Genomic DNA, 23253 nt, shown 5'->3' with positions numbered 1-23253 from the left:
CCTCCTTTCTTTCATAACCCATGAATCTGGCTCCTGAATTGACCCGAGGATCCTTGCAGATCAGCTGTGTGCTGCCAGTACTTAAGTCCACCAACATTTTGCCCTTTTAGCTGTGATAAATTCCATGTGACTGGGGTGTTTGTGAAGAGAGAAGAGTAACTTGTTTACCTATTTAAATTCTGCTATAACCAAGGAATAAGGGAGAATCACTTGGTAAAAAAACCCTGTATTATGTGGACTTCAACGAACACTACTTTGTTCCTGAAATTTCTGTTGACACTATAGCATAGTATTGAACTTCTGTTTAGGGTGATCGGATGAGAAGAAGAAAATATCAGACACATGGGGGGTGGGGTTGTCCGCTGGCAGAGCAAAAAAAAAAAAAGTGCTGCTGGCGGAGCGAAATATCAAGACGTCTGGTCACCCTACTTCTGTTACTTGAAAGGAGGTGAGGAGTGAAGGCTTTGCAATAGATTTTGGGGGAATCCTCTCATGGAAAAAGGCTCAAACATAACTGACACCTGGGGAAACATGGTGCATTCAGACTGTAAAATGCATCTCAGTCCTACCACTGCCATTCCCTGCTGTCCCAGGAAGCAGGAGATGGGACACATGGTGGGGTGGTGACTATCCACCCAGCAGTTGGCCCAGAGTCACCAGTTAGAACTTGTTACAAGCCACTGATGGAGTAAAAAGCTTCATAAAATATCTCAAGCAAATTGGCAGCCCTAATGAGAGAGGTTTTAACAACTTGGCATTGTAAAAATTACTTTCAGTTAATCCATTTTTAATTCCATCAGCAGGGGGCATAATTATCCTGTCTTATCATATGCCATGTATTAACAATCACAAATAACCTATTTATTTGTTTAATTATTTACTTTATATTTTTGCATATAAACCGACTATTATGCCCCCTGCTGAAGTGTATTTCCTGAGTGCTTCTATGTAGACCTTCAAATGGAAGCTAACAACAGACAATAATTTGGTTCATATATCATTTTGTATAAACATAGTCGGTTTATATGCAAAAATATAATTCGCCTTTCAGTGTCTAACATACTTGAGTTACTAATCTTCTTGTTCTATATACAGTAGGTCAGGTATCCTCTGAACAAATTTGTTGGTGGCTGCACTCCTCACTGGTGGCCACACTGACACTTTCCCCTAAAATACTTAATTAACTGTAGGAAAAATAATTAAATATGCACAGATACATATCCAAACCATTGTAATTTTATATTGTAGGTTTTTTGGCAGACTCAGTCATAAAAATAATGCTGCTTCCCCCTTCAGGAGTGATATTTGTTAATATCACAGCACACTTAGTAGCTATCTGGGAAGCTATGAAAAGTGAGGTGATTTTTAACAAACGTGCAAGTATCACTTTTCAGTTAGCTAGTAAGTCTGCTGTGAAAAGTGGTACTTGTATGTTTGTTAATATCACTTTTCTCAGCAAGCCCCAGGACCCACTAAGCTCTGGATGGGGGGGCTGCAGGGGGAGGCGGCAGGGGCCAGAGGCAATGGTGGGACGGATGCAGGCCGGGGAGCCAGTGGGGGCCCAGGGCAATGGCCGGGGGAGGGGGGAATGGATGCAGGGCTATGGGAGGCAGCGGGGGCGAGCGGGATGGGTGAGTCCAACTGTCACATGGCTGGAGCCATGACCTGGTATCTGCTGCCATGTGGCCAGAGCCCAGAGCTGGGGACAGGAGCTGTGTGACCTGGTGTCTGCTGCCATGCGGCCAGGGCTAGGGCTCAGTGCCTGTGGCCAGAGCTGGGGACAAGAACTGCCTGGCCGGAGCCAGGGATTGGAGCCCGCTGCCACGTAGCCGGAGCTGTAGGTCAGCGCCTGGCAACCAGTACCTGCCACCGCATGGCCAGAGCTGGGTGCCAGAGCCCAGGACTGCGTGGCTGGAGCCAGCACCCGCTGCTGCATGACTGGAGCCAGCACTCGGTGCTGCACAGCTAGGACCGCGGTCGGTACCGGGGGGCCAGCTCTCACCACTGCGTGGCTGGAGCTCGGGAACAGAGATACGGGTTGGCGCCTGCTGCTGTGCAGCTCGGGTAGGGGATCAGCGCCAGGGGCTGGAGCTGCGCGGCCGGAGTTATGGGTTGGCACCTGCCACTGCACAGCCAGAGCTTGGGACTGGAGCCGCAGGCCAATGCCCGCTGCCACACAGCTGGAACCAGAGGCTGGAGGTGAAGTCCCTCAGCTGGAGGCCAGGGCCACATGACCAGAGCTGGTGGGGTACGGTGGAGTCAGTACGCACTGCCCCACGCTTGGATCCCAGTGCTGTGCAGCCAGGCTCCTGAAGTCCTGCTGCTGGAGCCTGATGCTGAAACCCTCTTCCCCCAAGGCTGGGTCAAGAACTCACCTTGCTACTGCAGCATTGTGCCCCACCACTCCCCAGAGGCGGTGCAGGGTGCTGCCCAGGAGGCTGTCATGGTCACATGAAAACCTCCTGGTGGCCGCATTTGAGAAACATTGCACTAGACTGCCTGGTACCTGAGTATACTTTGTCCAAATGTAGTTGCATCATTTTCATTCAAAATAAACATTAAGATGAGCAGTTTTTAATTGCAACAAATCTTGGAATGCTTTTTGCTCAATAGTTTTATTTACAAATTCAGTAAATCAAAAGTGACTTGTAAATCCTGTTTATAAAAAGTCTGCTGGGAGAAATGTGTGAGTGCTTTCCTTGTCTAGTTAGGCAGATGTGATAAGCTTCTGACACACTCCTTTTTTATAATTGTAGAACCACATCAACAGTAACCATTTACGGAGGGCGGAGCAAGAGGTCACCAGTCTACAAGGAAAGGTGCAATATCTTTCTGCGCAGAACAAAGGGCTTCTTGCTCAGCTGAGTGAAGCAAAACGTAAACAAGCAGAGACTGAGTGCAAGGTAACCAGCATCATGAGCACACAATTCACGTACACAGTATATAGTCACATTCTTCTGTCTTGCTTGCTACAATCAGATCCATATTTTCAACGTTCTATAGATGACAAAGCTCACAAAAGCAAAACTTTACCTCTTCTAGTGAATTAGTCACATCTTGGATTTATCACCTACCAAAAGGAGGGCTGACAACCTTCTCTAATTTGTGGTCCTGTGAAGGTTAACTTTTCTGATTAGAACCACACTTTAAAGTAAGTGATTATGTATAAAAGGCACAGACATGCACAGCAGACTCTGAACATGGTTTACTCAGACGTATCTGATTGCATTCATGACAAAAGTTTGTAGTACCTTAATTCTGGTTAGCAGAATCAGTATAGGTGTGTGAAGGGTCGCAAGGGTAGAATTAGGGTGGAAAGGGGACATGTCCCCAGGATAGTGTATGTGTGACAGTACCCACTGTCGAATGGCAGACTGTCTTTCTGTAGTGTCTACAATTGGTCAATGTGTGTCCAAGAAGGCTGAGTAGAACAGACCTCTTCATTGTGGTCAATGCACAAGAATGAAAGAATCTGGCTTGACTTTGAAATCCCAGGTTCAGTTTGCACTTTTTAGTTTAAAACTGTTTTTTCTTTCTGAACTGTGCAAATTTGGTATGGCAATCAGACACCATAAACATGGAGTCTTGCGAGGCTCTTTTAGCAACTTCCTTGTAAAACCATACTTCAAAGTCATCATTGCCCCTCACCTAAAAGTGAGCCTATCTAAACCAAAAGTTGTTCCAGCTCAGGTGTGTAAAATTTTTTTACATGTCAAGCTGAAAACAAAAGTTAAAAGCGTGTTTTGAATTCATTTTCAGTACACATGGGTGGTAGGATTCCTTTAGTAAAGTAAATTAAAATATTCAATATAGTCAAAATCCTGTGTGTACCTGTTTAGTATTATCCAAAAGAATAGCATGACCGGCACATCAGTAATCAAACTAACATCTTAAACCTTCAGCTGTACACTGTTGTGTTCATATACTGCATCAGCTTCCAAACGTGTCCATGAACATATTTCCTTTTGCTAAGGCAAAACTCAGATGGGTTATGTTATACTTGAGTTCCAGATATTTCCAGATTCATTCATACAAGGCAAAGTTGAAAAAATATTTCAAGAAAAAATTTCTCAAATGACATTAACTTATTAAAATGTATGCATATAATAAGAAATAACATGCACCCAAGTGTATGTAAGGCTGTAATTCCATCAAAGGGTTCTGATGACCGCATAAACCAAGAGTGATGCTTGAGTGGTTTTATCACTGGAATCTAGTGACAGTGATGAAATTACATCCTTATTAACATGTATAGTTTTCTTACAATATCCCACAAACCTGCACAAATTTCAGTATTTACATGTTTCAAAGTGTTCTCTTCAGGGTAATACAGTTTAATTGACTAGATTTCTGTACACTAAACTATGCTGACCTACCATTAATCACCCTAAACTATGAAGTGTAGTGTGTATTCAGCATCTCTGTCTCTTAACCAGTCTCCTAATTAACTTCATTCTGCTAGTGAAGGGTTTTCTTATTTAGTTTTATTTGATTTTAATTTAAGGTGCTTATCATTTCTTAGATATACTATAGTCCTTCTCCCCTAGGACATTCAACATCTCTTTAGAAAGGATTTTCATTTTTCCTGCTGTTTACATTGTATGCTGTTGCCAGCCTCCTGTGTTTCTAATGTGACCTAAAATTAAGTATACAGGTAATTCGGTATTGGAATTTGACAAGCCAATGAAAGTTGTTTTTTAGGGATCTGCCCACTGAATATTAAATATTAAATGCAAGATCTCATTCTGACTAGAATCAGCACTTCATTCTACATAAGAGTTGGTTTCTAATGTTGGTTTCTAGGATCAGTTATTGCTTTCCATATGTTGATTTCCTTACTAGATGTTCACAACTGTTTTATATATTGGTGGCATTTCTTAGTGTATAAGTAATGACATTTCCCCACCTGTAAATTCTTGTTTCATAGAGTTTGATACTACTAATCACATCAAATCCTTGTTAAATATTGCAAAGAGGTGGGATATCCTCATCCTTTTCATAAAGTAAAAGAGCACTTTGTCCTCTAATCCAGAATCTGGATTAAGTTTGTATCCATCCTCATCTGGATAATTGGCATGGAAAACCTTGCTCTAAAATGGGTTGGGACACATTGCTAGTGGATGCTCAGTGCAAGCAGGGACTGTGTGTCAAGTATAATTCTTGTGGCTAGTGAATGAGGTGGAAACACTGACTATGATCCTGGCTAGACCCTGAATTTTGGATCATAATCATTAGTCCCTGAGGTGTATGAGGCTTACATCACAACATGCTTCACAAATGCACATTTGTGGTGGTCTGAGATCTGTCAAGATAATGTTAATATGAAGTTAATCTCCGTTTGGTGCAAATAAATTGCTTCTGTTTGGTATTCTGGTGCATTATTTGAACTGTGACCTTGAATGTAAGCTTGGACTGGCCCCATATCTGAGTTGTTTGTACAGAATCCTGCATAGTAGCATTCAGATACATGGTTTTTTATTTGCAAATTGTATTAATAGATCATTGTGATTAACTTGCTTAAGTAGGACTCTTCTAATTTAATTTTCCCTCCTTTCCCCTTCTCCAAAATCCTTTCCTCCTTTATCCTATCACTAATGTAATCTGTTGTGCCTGCTGTCCTCCTGTTGTCCCCACACCCACTCCTCTCTGACTTGCCTCTTGCTTTTTCCCCTTAATAAAAGCATGCTGTGGTCTCTCCATCCTCAAGAAGCAGTCCCTTTATTCCACTAGCCTTTCCAACTACTTCCTCTCCTTTCCTTTAATCTCTAAACTCAAAGGCACTATTTGCCACTGTTGCCTACAGTTCCTCTTTTCTAGCTCCACTTGGCCCCTCCATGCCACTGAAATTAATCTCACCAGGATTTCTAATGACTCCTTTCATGGGCGGAATTTCTGGCTCTCGACCTGATCCTCCTTCACTTGCTTATAAAACTGGTTACTTGCTTTTTCTTGACATCTTGTCCTTCCTTGGGTATTTGTGTCCTCTCCTGGCTCTTCTACCCTCTGATCATTCTTTCATTGTATCTCAGTGAATCTTCCTATTTTGCGAGCAGTCACACAGGCTCTTCCCTTGACCAACTTCTCCTTTTACATCTTTTTTGGCTTCTTGCATGACTTCAGCTACCATGTGTATGCTGATAGGTTTCAGAGTTATCTTTTCCACTCTTAATCAGCTCCTTCCAACCTATCCCACATCTCAGCCTGTCTTTCCGACACCATCTTGGATGTGTCACTACAATTTAAACACAACGTGGGCAAAACTGACTCCCATATCTTTACTTTCAAAACCTCTCCCCCTTATCCTTTTTGTTACTGTTGACAATACCATCATCTTTCCTACTGCCCATAAACCTAGATGTTTATATTTGACTCCTTCTGCCTTGTCCCACATATCCAGATTTTTCTATAACACTTTTGAGTGTGCCTTCCCTCTTAGTTGATACAGGTAAATGTCTTGTTCAGTTCTTCATCTCCGATCTTACTATAGTGACTTCTGTGACCTCCCTGACAACCACATCATCCATCCCCAAGCTATTCACAACACAGCTGCTAAGATCTTCCCTGTCTTTTATTCTAAACGCATCTCACACACCACCTTGAGTGCCTCCATTTGCGTCCCCTCTTCCACAGCATTTAGTTAAGCTTCTAATACGGTCCTTAAGACCATTCACAATTCTGTCCCTCTTGTCTCCTGCTCTGCCAACAATGCCGTCCTTGATTGCCCCTATGTTTGCATCTCCAACTCTTCTTGCATATAATTAACATTGCTATGGCCGTCACTGAAAATTAAGGTATTTTAAGAGGACATGGGGGCCCCAGTGCTGTGGGGGGGAGGAACAATAGAAGCTACATGAAGTCCTCAAGGACTGTTAAGTCTCTTGCCCAAAATGGTGACATAGATCTTCATTCCCCAAATGTAAGTTAATTTGACAATAGATGTTTTGAAATTGGTTGGAGTCCTACCTAAATGATTTTCATATTTGGGAGATATCAGCCCAACCCTCTTGAAAGCTAGAAAATTTAACTTACTATGGATGTTCAGAAATGTAGTGTCAAATAGTCCAGTGGGCAACCATTCACTAATACTCCAAGCCTAATAGGGTTGATCTCTTCCTTCATGTTCCTCCATCCAGTCTTTTTAAGAGCTACCTAATTAGACCTTACTTCCATGTAATTAACAATGTTGAATGCTTCTGGATATAAATTCTTACTGTGTACACCTCTCTGGGATCATATCCTCTCATCTGAAACTTACTGCATCAGAAATGTGTAATATTAGGACTAATTAAGAGAATTGTATATCAGAGCAAATGTAAAGACTTTTAAATATATACAAAGTCATACAGTCAGGATAATTGTTCTTGAAAAACCTTGACACCCCTCCCCACAACCCTCTTCCTCCCTCCCTCCCCCCAAAAAAGAGAAAAAAATTGGACTCCTGGCCTAATGGCCAGTCTCCTGGCAGGGGGAAATAACCCCTTTCTAATGTTATTTCCTTGTTGAATTAAACTGCAAAGCAATATCATCCCTTGAATTTCTCCAAGAATAAATCAGGTTGAGCAAAGTTCACTGATCTATGCATCATCTGACTAAGAGGCTGCTCAGTGAAAGGAGCTAGGGTTTTTTATTGGCACACTTCCCACTGCTGAAGTGGAAGATGCTGTATCTTCTGGTTCTGAGAAGTTAGCTGGTCCATTGTTCATTCCTCAGTTATTTGTCATGAAACTGTAAAATCACCTGCTATGTGTGATCAGTGTATTAGTCTCATTTTGAATAAGTTAATCTGTCTCACCTTAACTGAGAGCAGATAGTTATGAACTGATCCTCAGCTACATTCTTACCATGAACACTTCAAATTTTATCAAGAATTTGAAGTGTCAGTGTGTTCCTCTTGTATCTGATCAACAATTCATGAGCTGTATGGTGAGTCAGCTTGAATTGTTAGTAATCGGCACAGTCAGATTAAAAAGAATCCAGCTACTAGTACTGCTAGGGCTAAACTCTGCTTTAAGGTAAAGTAACCCAGCAGCCCTGCATGGGTAGAATTCGGCCCTCAGTCTGAATTAGATATGAGGTCTGAGTCCGTAGCATTTGTTCGTTTATGCTATGGTTTTCATCACTCTGACAAATATAGGTAACTAATGCAGTAGAACAGATCCACAGTTGTTATGAAAGTCAGAATTTAGAAAAAACACTTTTACAATATCAAAACTAAGAGGGAGTACAAAGACTGAAAAAAGCAATCGTCTAGTAACTACGGTAAATCTGAAACTTAATTGAATTGATGGCTATAGAAGTCATAGTCAAGTAACAAAAGGAAAATAGTCCACAACATGCTCTAATAGTGCAGTGATGGGAAACAACTGATGTTCTTTGTTTACAAGATCCAAATAAAAGGCCAACTTGAAAATTACTGTAATGACTGTTCCGGAATAAAAAAGTAGTTCAAAATCTGAATGGTCTGATTTTGATTCTACCTTTACATCAGAAAGTCCCAATAAATAAAATAGAACTAGAGCACAGTTATCAAATTTCAAATAGCTGAAAAAAACCAAGCATCAAACTCTAATGGAAGTGTGACAATCTCCAAATTTAAGGAAATTTTTTCTGTAGACATCTAAAGATATTTCACATGATAGGAATCTTATAGGATCTTCATGGTCTGAACTAATTTCCATTCCCCACAATGTTTAACTAAAAGATTATTTAAACTTAATTAAAATAATGAACTGGAATGTCAAACAGCTGTATTGTAGAATGGCATACACTTAATACACTGCTGGGGTACATGGCTCAGGTGCTTGATTAAAAGGACTTGAGTTCTACTGGTTTGTCACTGTTACAGATATCCAGCTTCTTGGTAACATTACCAGTTGCCTTATGTGAAATGAGTCAGGTGAGAGGGGATGGACTCTTGTGATGGATACCTTATTAGCACCGGGAGGCCAGTGTTTGAATTACTATGGAGACTAAGCCTTTGACAGCTAGTGGTGTGCTTTACATGCCAACTGTTGAGGTACGCTGGTTTGCAGTGTTACGGTCCATGCTATATCACTTCTGTGGATGAAGAGAAGACTTCACTTGTACTCTTAATCTAGTCCTTTTCCTGGGTATTAAAATCTTAAATAACTTATTTATATTTCTTCCTCTCCCTCTTCCCCCATCCCCCAAATAAAGGGAAGACAAAGAACAAAAGAGTAGAGGAATAAGGAAGGAAGGGGGACCGGGAGGAAGAGGGACCGGGAGGAAGAGCCACATCTCAAGTTTCATCTGCTAGGAATAAATTAGGGTATATCTACACTACAGTTGAACACCCGTGGCTGGCCCATGTCCGCTGACTTGGGCTCAGGCTGCAGGATTGTAAAATTGCTATGCAGGAGTTTGGGATCAGGCTGGAGCCTCCCCCTCACAAACCCAAAACATCAGAGAAAGTTCTCTTGATTTTACAGCTTAGCTCTATTCAACCCTTTTCAGAACAAGGAAGAAGTGATGGCAGTAAGACTCCGTGAAGCAGACAGCATAGCAGCTGTGGCAGAACTCCAGCAGCATATTGCTGAACTAGAAATCCAGGTAACAAATAACTCTTGTAAATGCTAAATGTGTAACATAGTACTGACCCCATCCTTATTTAGCATTATCCCTTTTATTTGCTCCCTTTTCCTTCTCACTTAAGCACAAGGCCATGCTTCTCTAATGTTGGGTAATGCTGTACTGTTGAGTATTTCCTTTTAGAAATAAAGACCTTGAGTTCTGTCAAATAAATAGACTTCTGGGATGTTAATTATTGCTTCCATGCAAGTGACAGAGAGCCATGCTTTCCTCTTGGCTTCTAACTTGCCTGTTTGCCTTTGCTGACTTTGTCAATGTAATGTAAATATGAAGGACCACTGACTATTTCAACAATTGAAAACCTCCTTTTAGATTTTTAAAAAAATGTTTTAGTTTGATTCCAATCACCTTTCTTGTTTAGCCTAATTCTACTGCCAGGGCCAGAAGTGTAGGCATTGTCCTAAACCCACATTTCAGTTGTCTAAGTCGGGTGGCCAACCAATCTGAGAAGGAACCAGAATTTACCAGTGTGCATTGCCAAAGAGCCACAGTAATATGTAATGATTGTACATACATACACACACTCATAAGTTGATGATGTATATTTATTGTACATTTATTATGTATAGTTAACAATAATAACTTAACCTTTTACTTAGTGGGACTTCTGGAAATCTTTGCTTTCAACAATTCCCTTGAAGTTTGGTTTGTGTTCATTTGTGCTCACACTCAGCAGTTCTCTTAAGTGGCTGTCTGTCAAAATAGATTGATGCTTGTATTTCACATGTCTGAGTGTTGTGAAAACAGATTCACGAAGATAGGTCAAGGCAAACATCGAGATAAATTTTAGGGCTGCATCTCTGATGTTGGGGTATTTATGCTTTGGTACAGATTTCCAGAAAGTAAGGGTCCCCTCTGTCTTCTGAACAGATTCCAATCTGTCATCTTCCAAAAGTTCTATTTCCATCTGGCATATTGCTTCATCAGTGACTAAAGGGGGCTTCAGCACTAAAAGGATCAATCAGAAATCTGATTTGAGGTCTTTTCTGCTGCAAATCTTGGAATCTTTCCTCAAAACTGTCCTTAAGATCTTTAATCACGCTTGCCTATCTAGTTGTGCTCCGTTTTAGGGGTTCTGTGGCATCTTCTTGAAATTGTGACATTGAGGGAAAGTGTCTCAGCTCTCCTTCAAGCATTTGTCTGTGAAACTGCAGTTTGTTCATGAACGCAAATACGCCTTGCACTAGATCAGACAGCAACCGGAATTTTCCTTGCAAGTCCATGTTTAGTTTATCCAAATGCAGCAGCATGTCTGCAAGAAATGCCAAGTCTAGAACCCATCCAGGATCTGTAAGCTCAGGATGTATTCTGTGCTTCTCCTCTGTAAACAATTTTACTGGTTCCAGGAGCTCGAAAAAACAGGAAGTAACTTTTACCTTTCAAGAGCCATTCAACTGCACAGTGAAATGGCAAATCAACAGGGGAGTCCTCTTCATTCAGTTCTTGAATTAGATTTTGAAATTGTCTGTGAATGAGTGCATTTGAGAGAATGAAATTCACAATGTGCAAGACAGGTTTCATGATGTGATCAAACTTGAGATTTTTAGATACCAGTTGTTCCCGATGAATAATACAGTGAAATGTCCAAAATTCGGGAAAGCTCTCTTCAGATTTACAAAGCCCTAATAATCCATTTGCAGATTCCCACATAGATGGAGCCCCATCTGTTGCAATGGCAGTGAGCCTCTGTAAAGGCAAGTGGCTTTTTGCAACTACCAGCATCAGTGCCTCCTTTAGATCTCGTCCACGAGTTCTGTCCTTTAGTGACACAATATCAAGGAGTTCTTCCCTTACAACACAGTTGTCAGACACAGTGTGGATAAATACTGATGATAAGGTTTATCCTGTGCATGGCACGACTCATCCAAAGCGATGCTCAAACACTCACACTGCTGAAGTTGCAAGTGCTGCAATTCAATGTCACTGTTCAGGTTGGAGATTCTGCTTTCTGTTGTGTGGCGTGAAAGCTGCAGGCCAGAAATTTTCTTCAATAGTCTCATTCTCTGGGGACAGGATTGCAATCACATCAGTGAGGCATGTTTTTATAAGCTCTCCTTTAGAGTAGGGCTTTTTCACATGGGCTATGTGCCAGGCCACATAATAGGAGGCTAACGTTACAGTCTGCAATCGGTTGGCAAATTGGGTGAAGAACTGGGCTTCTACATTTTAGTTTTTTTCAAAGCTTTCCGTTTTAAAGTGTAGAGTTCAGAACCTTGTGGGAATTCTTGATCCATATGTGCCATGGCTAGAAGTGAAATGATGCTGCAAGTTTGAAGATTTGAACTGAGAAACACTCAAAGAAGGCACATGGCCTTACCATTATGTTCAATGGAAAAAGTACTTATTCTCCCACCCCTGTTGGAAGTCTTGATTTTCATCTGTGTATTTTTTCTGTTTGCACTTGCCTTTCATTGTTAGACGGTGTAAGAAAATTTTTTATTAAAAATTTCCACACCAGCTAGTCACCGTGTACTTTATTTAAGGAGACACTGGTGCCATCCAGGGGTGCTGGACCCCTTGCTCTGTCCCAGGCCCTGCCCCCCACTCCACCCCTTTCCCCAAGTCCCCATTTCCTCTTCCCACACCCTCCCCAGAGTGATCATCACAAAACAGCTGATCAGTGGACGGGAGGCACAGGGAGGGAGGAGGCGGTGCAGGGGGAGGGAGTGGTGAGGCTGCACACCGCATCCTTGCTCCTCCCCCCTAGAGCCACCTCAATGCCGTGAACAGCTGATTGCTATGGGAGGGAAGGGGGCTGCATGTCATGTCCTCACTCCTCCCCCCCCTTCCCCCCACAGAGCCTCTTGAACACTGCGAAACAGCTGATCGCAGGAGGCACAGGGGAGGGAGGGAGGAGGTGGTGCTGATTGGGGGGGGGGGGGCCACCGGTGGGCAAGAGGCACTGAGGGAGGGAGAGGGAGCTGATAGGGCTGCACCCACCATTTTCCCCCAGTGTCAGCTCCTAGCAGGAGCCACGTATTCTCTTCTGAAGAGCTGCATGTGGCTCTGGAGCCACAGGTTGGCCACCCCTGGTATAAGTGCTGTATATTGCTTGACTTTCACTATAGTAGTCTTGTTCTCACTATGGCCTGTAGTATCTAAGCGTGCTTTCTTAAGCTTCTATTTCAACTCCCTCACTTCCAATCTGTACTTCTGGGCTAGGGTGACCAGACAGCAAGTGTGAAAAAGCAGGACGGGGGTGGGGGGGCAATAGGCGCCTATATAAGACAAAGGCTCAAATATCAGGACTGTCCCTATAAAATTGGGACATATTGTTCCATGGCCTGATGACTTGCTGGCTCTAGGGATAATCAGTGACAATTATGTACCCTTTAGGTACTTTTCTGCTTTCAAAAATCTGACCCCATGTCTCACCTACAACTCTCCCATCTTAGCTCTGCTGTGCCAGTTTTGATTGTCCTCCTTGCAACTTCTCATAGATAAATGTCACTCTTCAACCTCTGTCCTAACTAGGACTACTCTGAGTTGCTGTCACAGCTTCAGTCGAGAGCTTCCTCTTGCCTACTCACCAGATTGCTGTGAGGGAATCAAGCCACTGAATCCTCTGGTGTTCTAAGTCTCCAGAGTCAGAACAGAGTCCAGGCACTGCTCCTGTCTTGGAGTCTCTAGACACGTTCTCCTGCATGCAAACCCTCTGTGTAGCATGCCCCTCCTGAGAGTGGTGATCACACACCCCACTGCCCAGGCCCTGGAACCAGTGCAAGTCCTCAAACTTTCCTCCTGCACTGCCCAGCTTAAAAACTCTCCCAGAACTCCAGCCAGGTGTTGGTGTGAGTCCACAGTTTACTACTTCATGGAGTGTGTGGTAGGCATAATGCATGAAATTCAGATACTTTGCACAGGATTCTAAAACCACTGCTCTTTATTTAATTGCATGACATACGTGAGTCTAGGGTTTTCTTTTTTTAAAACTATATGTATTTCCCTGCCTGAGTTTCCTCAACACTCCAAAGTATACTTTGGGATGAGGATTCTCTGGGAGCTGTCCAGGCTTATGTTCTGAAATGTGGAGTCTTCTCTCCCCCCCCCCCCCCCCAGCTCCTCTTCCTCTTGCCTCTTTCTTTGTGCTGATCTTTTCCCCTGTGAGTCTTTTTTAACCCCTCTTTCTGTGTCACGTTGCTGGTAACTTTCCACTTTCTCCATTTTCATCATTCCTGCAGACAAATTGGGAGAAATCTCTTCTGGCTTAAATATCTTCTTGCTTCAGGCATTTCCATCTGGATAGGTGACCATTACATTCTAACGAGTCATTATTGTCCCTGAGCTGGCAGCGATGTAACACAGCCCTGCCAGCCCATAGTGGATTCCATATTTTCTTAGAGGCATTGAGTGATGCTGCAATTTCGTAGCACCAACTTCATAATATCAGCCAGAATTCCTAGCTGTACGTACAGACAGACTTCCCAAATTCCCAAGTTCCCAAACAACTTCCTAGTTGTTTCCTCTGAAATGTTGCCTTCAAAACCTTTCTCTTTTAGCTTATGGTGGCCAAGCTTTTCTCTCCCTTTGATCCCTCAACTGCTGTATCCTTTTTACTTTTCCCTTAGCTATACTTACATGCTCCAAACTCTTTTAAAAATCCCAACTTATTCCTTTACTGCACTCTTGTCTCGCTGTCTGTATGAGAAAGTTATACAGCATTTGTTCATTTTCTTTGCGATGCTGATGTCCACTTTATTTGTACACAGCAGCCTACAAAGCAAACAGAGCTTTTATGAAGCGTCCTTTACCATGAATATTTTTCCTCAAGCACAATAGGCACAGAAAGGATTGAAAGATAGAGCAATCTGTTGTATCGCATTGTGCCCAGATACTGTAGTGATAAGTGCCTTAGAAATGCATAGATAAGCAGTTCATCTGTAATACTCATTTTACTTATCTCTGAAACAAGATAGCAAGAAAATAGCTGAGTTTTAGTCAATCTCTTCTCATATGTACTCTTCATATGTACTAAAAAACATTTTGTTAAAAGGTGGACTGCATTCTTATCAGCTTTTTAAATCATAGATTTTAAGACCAAAAGGGGCCTGTGGATCATAGTGTTCAGGGATGCGAGTCTCTTGTGTAGTTGCACAACACCTCTGCAGGCCACATACAGAAACAAAATGGCATCCTCCATGCAGTGTGACCTCACACATACAGTGCATGTGAGGTCATGCTGCATGGAGGATGCGATTTTTGTAGAGCAGGTCTGCTGCACAGGTGCATATGTTCAGGAATTGTCCAGTTGGGCTAGTTAGTCTTAGCCTCCTGCATAACAAGGCTGTAGAATTTCACCGTTATCTCTATATTGAGCCCAATAACTTGTGTTTTACTAAAGCAGATCTTCTTTCAGAAAGGCATCTGGAGAATTCACCCTCCCTTGGTAGGTTGTTCCAGTAGTTAAACACTGTCTTCAAATTAGATATACAGCACAAGTTTAATTTGTCTGGCTTTAACTTCCAGCCATTGTTCTTGTTTGCTTTTTCTCCATTAGAATAAAGAGTTTTTCAGTACCTGAAGAGCTCTGTGCAGCTCAAAAACTTCTCACTAACAGAAGTGGGTCCAGTAGAATATATTACCTCAACCACCTTGTTTAATGTCCTGGGGGACCAACACTGCTACAACATTTAGTTTAAAGATAGTACTTGGTAGCAATAATGAAGCTTATGCTCAAAACTTTCTACTTTGGGAACCCATATCCAAAGCCTTCAGAACACCTTAACCAAAAACTAGTAGAATAGTAATGGAGAATAAATGCTTATTTCTAGAGCTAGTGAACTATGGAACATATAGCCCCAAATAAAACAAACAGAAGTTTTGCCTTTAGGAAGCTGCAGATCTATTTTAATGTAGGGTTTTTTTTGTAACACTGGTCTACAATTTTTGAGAAGTCATCTGCTTCAGAGATAAAATGTGCTATTTATTATGTATTTTGATGTGCTGAATTTAAATATGACAATTAAAACAACTGATTGGCTACTGTTTCTAAGATATTTAAGTTTTTACATTTTATGTCTATGTATATTGTGTAGATAGAGTTTTAATCATAAATTGTAAACCTAGGTCTTTTCATGTGTTTATGGTTGCTTTACATGATATTTCACCTGTCCTGTTTATGTAACACTTTAAAAATCAGCAAAAGGGTTATATAAATAAAATTTATTATGAAACAAAAGGCAAAAAACTATTATGTACATAGTTTAGTCCTATTCAGTGTCTACTCGGCACTTCTTGGCTTGTCTCTTGTATTCATTAAATGGAGCATCTCTTGTCACTGTCCAGCAATAGTCTGCAAGCATTGATGGGCTCCATTTGCCCTGATAGCGTTTCTCCATTGTTGCAATGTCCTGGTGAAATCGCTCGCCGTGCTCGTCGCTCACTGCTCCGCAGTTCGGTGGAAAAAATCTAGATGAGAGTGCAAAAAATGTATCTTTAGTGATATGTTGCAACCAAGGCTTTTGTATGCCTTGAGGAGGTTTTCCACCAACAACCTGTAGTTGTCTGCCTTGTTGTTTCCCAGAAAATTTATTGCCACTAACTGGAAGGCTTTCCATGCCGTCTTTTCCTTGCCACGCAGTGCATGGTCAAATGCATCATCTCGAAGAAGTTCACGAATTTGAGGACCAACAAAGACACCTTCCTTTATCTTAGCTTCACTTAACCTTGGAAATTTTCCACGGAGGTGCTTGAAAGCTGCTTGTGTTTTGTCAATGTCCTTGACAAAGTTCTTCATCAGACCCAGCTTGATGTGTAAGGGTGGTAACAAAATCTTCCTTGATTCAACAAGTGGTGGATGCTGAACACTTTTCCTCCCAGGCTCCAATGACTGTCGGAGTGGCCAATCTTTCTTGATGTAGTGGGAATCTCTTGCACGACGATCCCATTCACAGAGAAAACAGCAGTACTTTGTGTATCCAGTCTGCAGATCAAGCAAGAGAGCAACAACCTTCAAATCGCCACAAAGCTGCCACTGATGTATGCACATAGTGTATGCACCTCAAAAGTTGTTTCATGTTGTCATAGGTTTCCTTCATATGGACTGCATGACCAACTGGAATTGATGGCAAAACATTGCCATTATGCAGTAAAACAGCTTTTAAGACTCGTCTTCGATGAATCAATGAACAGTCTCCACTCATCTGGATTGTGAATGATGTTGAGGGCTGCCATCACACCATCGATGTTGTTGCAGGCTACAAGATCACCTTCCATGAAGAAAAATGGAACAAGATACTTTTGACGGTCATGGAACATGGAAACCCTAACATCAGCTGCCAGGAGATTCCACTGCTGTAGTCTAGAGCCCAACAGCTCTGCCTTACTCTTGGGTAGTTCCAAATCCCTGACAAGGTCATTCAGTTCACCTTGTGTTATGAGGTGTGGTTCAGAGGAGGAGGATGGGAGAAAATGTGGGTCCTGTGATACTGATGGTTCAGGACCAGAGTTTCATCCTCTTCCTCGTCTGACTCAAGTGAGAGTGATTCTGGTGCATCAGGAACCGGCAGTCCTTCTCCGTGGGGTACTAGGCGTATAGCTGATGGAATGTTTGGATAATGCACAGTCCACTTTTTCTTCTTTGACGCACCTTTCCCAACTGGAGGCACCATGCAGAAGTAACAATTGCTGGTATGATCTGTTGGCTCTCTCCAAATCATTGGCACTGCAAAAGGCATAGATTTCCTTTTCCTGTTCAACCACTGGCGAAGATTTGTTGCACAAGTGTTGCAGCATATGTGTGGGGCCCACTTCTTGTCCTGATCTCCAATTTTGCAGGCAAAATAAAGGTGATAGGCTTTCTTAGCCATAGTGGTTATACTGCGCTTTTGTGATGCAAAAGTCACTTCACCACAAACATAGCAGAAGTTATCTGCACTGTTCACACAAGTATGAGGCATCTCTGCTCACTTTGGCTAAACAGAAATCAAACACTGACAAATAAGAGAGCACGACACTGTATGATTTCTAGAGCTGATATAGGGCAATTTGTTCAGCAGAGTGATGTAAGCTTCGTTATGATTGCATCATCCATGACTTCTATCATGTTTGACGCAATACCAGCTTCAGATTGCATCATTCATTGTTTTGCCTAAAAAGCAAGTACTGTCCAAACCCAGTCATAGATTTATTCATAGATCCAGTCAAAGATGTATTTTAATCATTTCTGGTTTAAATTGAGATCCCTTCCCTTTATAACTCACTTATACTCCGCTATTCCCAAGTCAAGGGTCGTATATAGTGACCCAATAGCATATCTTGAAAACTAGAGCCAATCAACAATTTTAAGCATCATTTTCGTTCTTAGTGACCCAGAATTAGTAAAGTTTGACTAGATTTATTTCAGAAGCATTTTGGCTGTAGAGCAGTGTAATATAAACATTAAGGTTGCAAAGTCAAGCACTCCAAAGTTAAGAAATGTCAGAATTAAGGTTGCATACATAATCTTAATTTGGCCCATTTGTGCATGTGCATTATGATGCAGTCTCTGATTATATTATCACATACTGTTTTATTTCTTAACTTTTGAGTATTTGACTTTACAATCTTAATGTTCTTTTAACATAGTTTGTATGTAGTTTCCTATCTTCTTAGAAAATTGGAAAAGACCAATTCAATCATGTGGCATCATATTGACCCCTACATGGTTCACCAGCAGAGTAGGAACCTTTAGATCCACGACACAGACTTCTGCCACTTGAACTAAGAGTAATTGATAGCAGAAATTGAGTCTTATCCTCTAGGTGGACCAGCACTAGAGGAGAAGACACTGCTAGTGAGTGATGGCTATTTGCTGCCAGCAGAGGAATGGTGACGCAAGAATCTTGGACTTGATTCTGGGCTTTGGGGGAGTCCTCTAGTGGGCACAGACTACTCTGCCATTTTACCCAAGTTTGACCCGTTCTGACCCATTCCCTCCATCCTGTCCCTGTTTCTATCTCACCACTGGCTCCTCATCCCATTCTCTTCTCATCTGGGGAGTCCCAGTTTTCTTGTGTGGCAAAACCTAATATTACCTCTCTGTACACTCCATCCCAGTCTCCCCACTCCTCTAGTTCCTTGTCCCCAGTTGCCTTGGCTAGCTAACTCAGTTCACTCCCTGGTCTGCAGTTGCCTGCCTCTCCTGCCCACCGCGGGCTTCTCAGCTGATTTGTGTCCTTGCCTCCCCTTGCTCCTTGTTCCAGTTTTTTCCCAGCCAATAACCATGCTCATCCTGGCTCCTGGTCAGATCTCCAATCCCTCCCCCACCTGGTTACAAGTCCCAGTCTTTTTGCCCTGCTAGTTTCTCTTTTGTCCCAGCCTCTTCCCCAGGCTTGTTGTGCCATCTACTCCCCCACAATATCCTGGGTCTGGTTCTTTGTTCCCTATGTGTTTGTCAGGTGGGTTCTTCTCCCACAATGCTTGGTTGCCAGCAGAGGGGTCAATGAGAATACAGGGAAGACAAGCTGCCATCTGTCAGTTCTGGTGCCTGGCCCCGGTTCAGTTTCAGTGCATGGCGATTTGCTTTGTGGGGATTGTGCACACAGTGTGGTTAACATTAGGAGCTGTGAGGGAATGGAGCATGCTCAGTGAGATGCTAGAGGTTTACAAGTCTCCACAGAGCATGTGTGGGCTACAATTTTTTCAAAATTTGATACATTGGCCTAATTTGAGTAGATTTTCACAAGGGTGACAAAAGGCACATCCCTGACACAAAGGCTACTACCTGCCAAAATTCAGTTCTTTGCTCTATCATGGCCGTGCTTTAGAGCTTTCCCAAGAGAAGGTCTCCAGAAAATTGACACTGGAAAATCTGGTAATTTTCTCTAGTCTTGTCCTTAACTGCTGAACTGTTTTGGCTGAAATTTTCCAGAATAGATGCAGCTTGAGGCAGACACCCACATAGAAAATTTCATTCCAAATGGTTAATGTCTGTTAAAGTTTTAAAAGTTCATGAAAACAAGGCCTTACAGCTGGAAGTGTCAGGCAGCCTTAATACTAAGCTATGCTACTGCCCGACCTATAATAGACAGGTGAGAATTCTCTGTGGAGAAGGATCTGCCTCCTTGTTCCTCTTAAGATTGTTCTCTTGCATGTCACTTCCAACCCTGTCATAATTGCTCTGACCTAACCTAGGCATGCAAGAGGTTCCTTCAGGTTGACTCCTCTTTAAGACATTACTACTTGTATTTCAAGTCTTAAAGTGCACTCTGGATAACAGGCATTTATGGAGTGTCTGTCTCTAAAACTAAGTGATTACACTTAACTTGGAGCATCACAAACGGCTACACTTGTGGCAGTGCTGTAGGGTTGATAATGCAGGGGGGGAAGTCAAGTTACCACATACTCTTCCTTTTGAGGGGGAGGGGTGCTTTTCTAAGAAACTCTAGGGATTAAGTGTCAGACCAACATGGGCCATAATCATGTTTAACCTAAATCATGCATTTTTCTGTGAATTTTTTCCTAGGTGCAAGTGCAAGACATTTGGTGTTAAATTTGTAATACATATGAAGTATCACTACACCCACACTAATACTGATCTGACTGTACATATACAGGTGCTAAATTTAAATCACTGTTTTGGATCACTTTTAGTTTAGGTTAAACACAATGGTAGATAAAAGGAAATGCAAAATTCTAGTACTTAACAGTGGATATAATTGTCTAACAAAATAGCTTTTGATTATTTTTCTATAACCATAGGATATTTAGGTACATTTCATAATAACCAGGAATGTGGGTTTTTTGATGCGTTGAAATGTAGTTTTCCCTGATCATTTAAGGCATTCAGTTCCTAATGTTGGTAGGTTTTGAGGGTTTTAGTCTGAGTGAACACATTTAAGTGCAAAAAATAATCCATTCCACAGAGATTCCTAAGCAAAATGTATATAAACCTGTTCCTTGTTTCATTTCTGTGTAACTCAGAGTACTCAAGTTTTAAAGAGAACTGAAAACAAATATAAAATTTAGCCTCTGTCTAACAGTGTGGACTTAAATCCAAGAAATGATTAAAAAAGTAAACTGACAAGATCCATACCAGTAAATGAATTGTCACCTTTGCCACTCTTCTTAACTCTGCTTCCCCTCTTGTGTTTGACCACCCACTTGTCAGTTTAAATTTAGATTATAAAGTCTTCAGGGAAGGAATCATGACATGTTTCTGAGGTATCTAAGGTGCTTCTGAGCTTTTGAAAAATTAGGTTTGAGTACAATAGTTTTCATTTAAAAAAACAACAAAAAACTAGTGATCAGAACTCATTCTCCTATCCTTTAGATCAATCTGGACAGTGGGCAACACTGCTTTCTCCTGGCTCACTTCTAGGCAAATTCAAATAATTTTGTTGCATCTACCCTGTCCCATCCACGTAAAAACTCAGTTGAGAACAATTGTAAAGGAAGTCCATGATTGTGCTAGCTCGCCTCCGCAGTCTAAACTTATAACACTGTTTTTCTAGAATAAAGCCTTTCTGTGACCCCTGTTTAACAACTTTTCCAAGTACTGACTTAAGTAAAGAAATTGTTTCCATCTTTTTCAAATTACAGGAAACTTTTTTACTCTTATCAATAGCGGTGCATGATGTTTATGATGTGTTTTTTGAAAGTCTAGAATGAGTCATCCTGAAGTCACTGAAAGGCCACTAGTCACCACATTTACCCTTCTGAATAAACTTCATTTACATTTTCTAATGCAAAGTGTCTCTTCACCACATAGCAAGAGTTTAAAAAGCCTCCCGAGGTGACTGTGAAAGTCAGGGTCAGGCAGATTACTGCTATGTAGACAGTTCTAAATCAGTAAAAACATTTTAGAAGGCAAAAGAGCCTTTCCTTTTGGCTGCTGTTTATTCAATAATTTCTCATATAGTGATCTGAGGAACTGTAGTGCTCTGATCATCTCAGAGGTAGCTCTGTAAACCATTTTTATCTTAAACTTCTTCTTTTGCACATTTCACATCTAGCTTTCTCAGTCTCTCCACACTTTGAACCTTCACTAATAGGTAGCAGGGGCTATGTGCCTTCCCCACCATAAAGGCATTATAGACATGGTCTCAGGATCCCACATAAGATTGGTCACTTGCCTTTGGGAAAAGGTCAGGGAAAGCCAGGCAAATCAGTGATGAAATCTGTGACATTTCAGCAATGAGAAACAATCTAAGTCTTGGGTGGGCACAGAGGCTTCATCACTAATGCTGAGAAGTGAGCCTTTCAGTGCCAAACTTCGTGTGCTGATGCAAAATCCAGCTTTTAAGGAGCCCGTTTGTGTGGGTCTCAATATACAAAGAAACCTGGTTTAGGTTAAACTGTTTTCATTTCAAATTGAGGGTTGGGAGGGGGGAGAGCTGGGAAAAGAATTCCAAAAGTGAGGACCAAGAGAACACTGTGCCAGCAGCCTCCTTTTAGATCCATGGGACTCCAGTTCTCATGCCTCCACTATCTATAGGGTGGCAGTGGTGCAGATACACTCTCAGGTAGGAGTACGGTATTGGTTGAATTGCTGGCTATTTACACTGTCCTAAGCACTGACTCGGTTATCTGCTCCAAGCGAATCTGGCCAACATGCATCAGATGTTCTCTGGAGCCAGACTCATCCACACAGGGACTTCCAACATTGGTTCAGCTCCCCCAGTGGAGGAAAAAATACCTAGCTTAGACACCCCCTAATGGGACTCTGTTTAGCAGAAGGAATTGTGGTGGCTGAGGCATCTTGGTTCTCTTGTAACATTGGCTTCTGACAGTCAGTGCCACAAGAGAATGCTTGTTGCAACACCAAGGGGCATTGCTTTTCTAGAATTCTCCCGAGTCAGCAGCACCAGGAAGTGTGGGGGTTGCATCCCACAAGTGTGAACATGCAGAGGCAACACTTCTGGGGGATTCATTCATTGACATTCAGATATCCTTGTGATACAACATAGGTTTAATTTGATATTTGAGCATACATTCTGACGTTCTTAAACAACCAAAAAAAAAACCAACCCCACCGAAATACTAAAAATGTTTAGGCTTAATATTTTCTTAAACCCTTTCACTGTCCTGATAACACAAACATTGCTTGCCAAAATATTTGCTGTAGATTGCCTCTTGTCTTTTGTAGATTGGTCTTCAGTTGTCCTGTAAATGTGTAGTGTTTAAAATAACACTCATTACTTGCCTAGAGACCAGATACTCTGCTTTGTGTCATGACCTCTACTAACACCACAGATTTTCTGTAATAGTGCTCCCAAAGAAAAACCCACATCCTATGTATAACCTTAGATTTTTTTGAGACCTATGTGAAGAGAGATTACTAATTGCTTCTGTTATTTCCTTTAATGGTGTGATCTCTACCTTACAAAGACTAAGATTCCATTTAGAATGCACAAGTTCAATTCTGAAACAGCCCTGCAATGAAGAAAAGAGTGTTTGTCAGATATAACTAGCAACTCTAGTTAAAAACAAATAAAAAATTATTTAAAAAAACAGTTGGCATTTAATACTGTGGCTTTATTTCAGCACAGAACCATGGGAAGCTGAACTAAGTTCTAAGCTAGTGTTAATATTTAGCCCCAGGCAAGATGGTGGATGCAGCATGCTCCCTTTCTGTTGCTTCATAGGTGGTGATGGCTTCTGAAGGAAGCCTCATCAAAAGTTCTATTGTCACAATCTTTGTGGCCAAGGTACAGGAATTTCAGG

The 23253-nt window shown here is 41.8% G+C and overlaps 1 protein-coding gene across 11 annotated transcripts in view; it reads left to right on the top strand.

Annotated features, from left to right (window-relative positions):
- The window catches only part of EVI5 (ecotropic viral integration site 5), a 136950-nt gene that overhangs the window by 66033 nt on the left and 47664 nt on the right, over nt 1–23253 (top strand). For all 11 annotated transcript variants that reach the window (XM_045027138.1, XM_045027139.1, XM_045027141.1 and 8 more), the window contains 2 exons: nt 2757–2903; nt 9475–9570. In XM_045027138.1, the coding sequence (XP_044883073.1) occupies nt 2757–2903; nt 9475–9570 (243 nt within the window). The remainder of the gene's footprint in view (nt 1–2756; nt 2904–9474; nt 9571–23253) is intronic.

The sequence above is a fragment of the Mauremys mutica genome, chromosome 8 (assembly GCF_020497125.1).
Source record: "Mauremys mutica isolate MM-2020 ecotype Southern chromosome 8, ASM2049712v1, whole genome shotgun sequence".
In the NCBI taxonomy this organism is placed as follows: domain Eukaryota; kingdom Metazoa; phylum Chordata; order Testudines; family Geoemydidae; genus Mauremys; species Mauremys mutica.
This window is presented reverse-complemented; position numbering and strand designations above follow the sequence as displayed.